The 6,542-nt window shown below is 35.5% G+C and overlaps 1 protein-coding gene across 1 annotated transcript in view; it reads right to left on the bottom strand.

Moving 5' to 3' along the window:
* Positions 1 to 2,185: 2,185 nt before the first annotated feature.
* The window catches only part of LOC136030169 (proteasome activator complex subunit 3-like), a 24,099-nt gene continuing 19,742 nt past the window's right edge, over positions 2,186 to 6,542 (bottom strand). The window contains exon 6 of the mRNA XM_065708909.1: positions 2,186 to 2,446. Coding sequence (XP_065564981.1) covers positions 2,258 to 2,446 — 189 coding nt within the window. The 3' untranslated portion in view covers positions 2,186 to 2,257. The remainder of the gene's footprint in view (positions 2,447 to 6,542) is intronic.

Raw genomic sequence — 6,542 nt, 5'->3', positions numbered from 1 at the left:
TTGGCTCGGCAGTCTTAAGGCACATCATGACGAGGAGATCGAAACATTCTTTGTCCATCGTTGTACGTAAACATGTCATGACCAGTTTCAGTTTGCTGAAACATTTTATCATCAGGGCCAAAATTGGTGATGCTATCACAATCCACTGGTAAATTGACTAAAGAGTCAGGAAGACTAATTTAACTGCAGAAATTTCTCGGAACATGGTCTCAAAGATGGTGTGATCAATGAATTTACAGCTTTCGACTTCAGTCATGGACAATAGCTTTAGCATGAGTTCAGTGAAATCTAGGTTTTTAGCTTTCGTTCATTTTGCCTAGTAGACTTGGGTAAGCTGGCTTCAGAAATGAGGAGTTATCATGGATTGCATCGTCTAAGCCGTTCACTAGGGCTCTAAGGACCTTGCAGAGTTCCTTGGCACTAAACAATTTCCAGTCATCCCGCGGGTCGGCTCCAAGATTAGAAATTGCCTCTGGAGAATGAGCGGGTGGATGCCTAGAATGTTATTTAAGTTGGAACTTGTCTTTGGCTAGTAAAGCAATTTTTTCCACTGCTGCTTTTCATGCTTTGATTTCTTTCTATTGTGATCAATCTCGGAGGAGAGCATATAAGATCCCGTGTGTTGCCCTGTATTTTGAGTTTCCAATCAAGCTATCCAAACTGAAGCTTTTCTGCATAAATCTTCGTTCTAAAGAGGACTTGAGGTATGAACATAAAAATGAGAATAAAATAAAACCAGTCAAAGCTGGTCCAAAACGCTGTCGAAATCTCTGACCTGGATGTCCATCTTGTCATTGAAAGATTTTTAAGCTTCATTGTCGATTCATCACTCTCAACTGCTCGTTTCTAAGTAATAGCTCGTTCATTTCCTGTAAGATTTCAAACATTTTTGGACTATGGAGGTGTTGCTGCAGGCGTGTTCCACAATGAAATTCTCTCTATGAACCATGAATCGAATTTAGCGTACTTGTCTTCCCGATTCGGCTCATACGTGTTCCTGGACACCCTGTCGAATACAACACATATTGCTTGCATAATCATAGCTTTGAAACATAAGCACCTCTTTGCTTATGCCTTACTCTTCGACTTCGAGAATTTCGGCAGTAATGGACGGCCAATAGGATTTTTTGGTTGCTTATGTACCAAAAACTGGTTAGCGGAACTTTAGAGCGGAGGTTACTTTAGAATTAGGTGAGAGGTATGATAATTGTCACAACAAACTTCGCAAATATGCTGTTAAATAGAGTAAAGTGTGTACTTTTTGAAAATAAATATAATTTTTTTAAATGATCATTCGTTGCGTACTTATGATCAAACAGACCTTAATTAAAAAAAACACGCCTCGTATATATTATGAACCCAACTGTAACGGGAAAGGCAAAGATGGGACTATTTTAACAGATTCTGAGAATTCATTAAGTAGCCATCCAACTTCCTACCTCTTAGAAAAACACGGAGGAGTATGATCATACATATACAAATCCTGACTGAAGAACGAAATCCTCGCCTTTAATCTCCATATCCAAAAACTAGTGAACTCACTGTGTACTTGCTAATAGTGGGGGGGGGGGGGTATATGTCAAAAGCGAAAGAAACAGAAGAAAGAGAGTTCACCCTTGGGACCCTTTTTCAACGGACGAAGAGCAACCAGATTTTTTTTTTTTTTTTACAATAAAAATAGTTCTGAAGTTCAGAAGTTACTTAGTCACTTATTCGAACTTGGCCGTCTTACTCTAAATAGCTGACAGAGCTGAACTTGTACGAAATAATGCAGTTTTTTTGGATCCAGAATTCTGGGAAGGCAAGGGGAGAGATGTGTAGATTTTTGATAGCTTTTCAATTTGACAGAGCTTTAGCCTAGAACTTCGATGACATTTTTTTTTAGCTCTATCCCTCTTTCTTTTTCCTCTTTTTGTCACTATCATGTACGGTATTTTTGTTTATAGAAGAACAAACCTGGAACACCCAGATTTTAGTTTTATTCCAACACCTGATAAAAAAAACTGCCTTTTTTCTTCCTCTGATGCAGCAAGTGCAACATAAACCGGTCTTTGTTTGATCTGAGACAAAGTCATTCAAAACTGCTGTTTCATTTTGCATGTACTCAGAGAAATCCACTTCCTTCAGAAGGAGCTGTGTTTAAGATATCTAATTTTAACATTTATTTCTAGTTTTCAAAGAGATGTTATCTGTCTATAATTTTATTGAGAATTTAAATAGAAAACAAGACAGAAATGAAAATAAAAAAGATCCAAAATCAATACAAACTGGTTACGTTGGAGCTTCTGGGTTTCTTGATTTTATCGAAGTTCTTAGTGATGATATCATGAAGAGAGGAATAATGATTCCTAACTTCACACAAAACTAAACGAAGGCTTACATACTCCTTTTCATCCAGCTCATTAACTGTTTCTCTGTAGTCATCAATATATGGGTACTTGGCTACCTTAAAAGCAAAATATACCTCTGAGTTGAATCAATCAATCAGTTTATTAAGAGAAAATAAAGAAAAATTACAAAGCTTTAGACCCACACAAAGGCTCTTTGGCTTGTGATGGTGGGAGACTAAACATTACATTAATAAATATAGAACAAAATCAAAAGAAGGTAAAAAAGGGAACGACAAACAACAAAACAATGACATATATGCTTACATAGCAAAATCAGTTAATAAAGGAATTGGAAAAAAAATGAATATAGTAAAAAAAAAGAAATGAAAAACAACAAAAACAAAATAATGATATATCTGCTTATGTACTAAAATCAATTAACAAATGAATATAATATGAAAAAAAGAGAAAAACATACCAAAGCAATTGAACATATAAATTCAAAAAAGAGAGGGGAGGAGGTAGCTGAATTTTTGAGCATTAGAAGTGGTCAGTCGGGACGACATTAAAAAAATTTTAAACATAAAAAATCAGAACATTAATTTTTTTTTCAAAATTCTTTTGAAACTACCAAAAGAGTGACATTCTTGAGCTGAATCAGGTAGGCTGTTCCAAACTATATGAAAAGCAGTTGATGGATCAAAGTCAGATCTCACCGATGGAGTAAACAAACTATTAATATTCCTTGAATAGCGAAGGTGATGTATAGACCTATCAGTGACGAAATCCGAACGTAACAACGTCTACACGACATGGGATTGGTTCTATCTTTCCCCTATGCCAATTTTGGATAAGTTGGTAAGAATATATATATATATATATATATATATATATATATATATATATATATATATATATATATATATATTGACCTTGTTGTTATTTTATGGCTATCTTAGAATTTTGACTTGGTACCAATGTGAAGCCCAGGGACGTATGGGTCACTAAAAGGCAGGCTGTCCTTTAACCAGCTTTGACCCTTAAAAAGGGCATCAGAGCTCAGAATTTGCGATAGATTGAGTTTTTCCATATTTCTATGGCCATGCGTTTTATATGAAAAATTCTTGGAGAAAGGTAGAGTACATGGGGAACACTTTGCTCTTTATTAGGTCAAACCTATGGCACTGGCATAAACTGGTATACCCCCTTTTTGCATACAAGTCTAGTCAATATTGTCCGTCATGAGGCAAACCAAAAATCTTGATCATCCTTAGTTCTATGGCTATCTACCTCATGTCAGCTTTGCCTCTCACTCAGAATACTTGTCTTGGCTTTGTCTTCCATTGGCCAATAGCTTGATGGCAACTTGATTTTAATTCAAATGAACAGAAATTAACATTAGTAGGGCTCAAAACCCCTTATGCCTTTCCAAGGCAAGAATATAATTTGTACTTTACAGAAAACGAAACGAATGTTTGAAAAGAATAAATATGTAAGTTTTAAATGCACAAAATTTGCCAAGTTCTTGCTCGCATTCAATAGTTACTGATGTAAGAAAAATTTGTATGGTTTAGGAAAATGTGACCCATTCCGCTCCTGCAAAAAAATGCTGCATTCAATATAAAACTATACCTTCTGAGTCGGCATGTATGAAAATATTAAAATATGTCTTAGCCCTTTACCTAAAGATACAAGCAATTTCGTTTTCAAACAGTTCGTGGTAACGAACTGTAGTAAGGAGCGACCCAGCTCAATAGAAACTGAAACCCTAAAAAACGGAATTTTGATACCATTAGTTACATCAAAAGAATCACATTTTAATGCTGGTTTTAAATATATAAGTTTCATCAAATTTAGTTTTACCCATCAAATATTACGAGCCTTAGAAAATTTGCCTTATTTTAGAAAATAGAGGGAAACACCCCTTAAATGTCGTGGAATCTTAAAAAAATCACACCATCAGATTCAGCGTATCAGAGAACCCTATTGTAGAAGTTTCAAGCTCCTATCTACAAAAATATGGGATTTTATTTTTTTTTTGCCAGAAGACAGATCACGGTGTTTATTTTTTTTCCATGGGTGATCGTATCAACCTGGTGGTCCTAGAATGTCGCGAGAGGGCTCATTCTAACGGAATTTAAAAGTTCTAGTGCGCTTTTTAAGTGACCAAAAATATAAGAGGGCATCTAGGCCCCATCCCACGCACATTTTTCCCCAAAGTAACCGGATCAAAATTTTGAGATAGCCATTCTGTTCAGCTTAGTCAAAAACCTAATAACTATGTCTTTGGGGACGACTTTATCTCCCACAGTCCCCGGGGGAGGGGCTGCAAGTTATAAACTTTGACCATTGTTTACATACAGTAATGGTTATTATGAAGTGTACAGACGTTTTCAGGGGGACTTTTTCGCGTTGGGGTGTGGGTGAGTGGGGGAGGGGGTTATGTAGGAGGATCTTTCCATGGAGGAGTTTATCATGAAGAAAGAGAATTTCCATGAAGGATTTTCTAGCATTATTTAAAAAAAAAAACAAGGAGAGAATAAATAATTTTTTTTTCAACTGGAAGTAATGAGCAGCATTAAAACTTAAAACGAACAGAAAATATTACGTATATAAGGAGATTTGTCTCCTTCACAATACCTTGTTCTTTACACTGAAGTATTTTTAGTAATTTCAACTATTTATCCTACGGCCTTTGTGATTCAGGGGTCATTCTTAAAGAATTGGGACAAAGATTCAAGCTCTAGTGTGAAGAGCGAGGTATTGACGAGGTTGCAAACACCCTCATATACGTAACAAAAGTACACAAATATAGAAGTTCATTACGTAAGTTAATTCGTAATTTACGTATGTTTATTACTAACAAAAACGTTCGTAAAAAAATTCTAGTTGTATTTTATAAATTTTATATTTGCTGAACCCAATTAACAATATAGTTAACAAAATTAATACAACATATTTCGAACGACAGATAAGTAATTAAAATGTTAACATTTTACATTATATGATAAAAAAATCTAACCTTCGTAAATATAAAAATTGCAAGTAATTAAAAATTGAGAAGGAAGGAAAAAACTCAGTTGGAACAAAATAGCATCAAAATTGGCCGGAGCAGGGCAATAATTCCCAATTTACCAATACAAGAAGTTTTTTGAGCATCACAATAGCAGATTACACGATCTCACAGCCACAAGGCGACTTATATAGTTTCTTAACATATTGGGAAGTCAATATGATTTATGTTTTGCGTAAACGATAATTAGGGTGCTCGATTTTGACTGGTGTAGGCTTACGCAAAGCATTGCAAAGGTGCATATTAGCCTCTAACGAAAGAAATTGGGAGTTTCTGGCGCGGGGATGGGGGGCACCAGGTACCTGAAAATTTTAATTTTAGAGTGACTCACCAAATTTTTCATTGTCAATATTGCACCAAGTTATCTGTATTGATACTCATTTTAGTCGCTAGGAGCAGTTACTGTGGTCAGGCATTTATGCAAGAAAGGGAGGAAGGGTGGCTTGTGGCCTTTGGACCCCCCACCCATCAAGACCTAAATATTTTCACGCTTCTTCAGAAAATTTATCCTTTCCAAATAGTTTAGTGCTCTTTCGCTTATGCTTAACTTTTGCCGCCACTAGTTATCTAAACTAACCGACTTCTTGTAGACAGCATAAAATACGTATTAGACGCGCTATGCTGCTTTGACAATATTACTCTGCCCATAGGAAATTTTATGACTTGCAACTAATGGTGGATTTGGCTGAGTTCTATATATTCGACACTGGTATTTAAAAGAGGATTTTGATGGAGGAGCTCTATTTAAATGCTAAGGGTAGGTCGTTGTGGCAAACAACTGTTGCTGCCCTATGCGTCTCTAGGTGAAGAGCTAAGGAGGAACTAAGTAAGTAAGATTATATCTTTCCGAAATAAAAACATAACATTTTAATAGCAAATTTGGAACACAAACTCAACATCTCTTTATTTCTTTCATATCGAAATCTACACCTTCCTTGCAATTACTCTCACTGTTTTAGGGCTAACAAATGCAAGTCTTCATTCCTATGTCTATTTAAATGAGAAAAAAACTTTTTCCATCTGAAAGTCAGGAACAAAATTAAAACTCAAAACAAAATGAAATTATTGCGTAAATAAGGGGGTCACCACCCTTGATACCTCGCTCTTCACGCTAAAGTTTTTAAGAACTTTTGAAAAAA

Source organism: Artemia franciscana, chromosome 8 (assembly GCF_032884065.1).
Source record: "Artemia franciscana chromosome 8, ASM3288406v1, whole genome shotgun sequence".
Taxonomy (NCBI): Eukaryota; Metazoa; Arthropoda; class Branchiopoda; order Anostraca; family Artemiidae; genus Artemia; species Artemia franciscana.
This window is presented reverse-complemented; position numbering and strand designations above follow the sequence as displayed.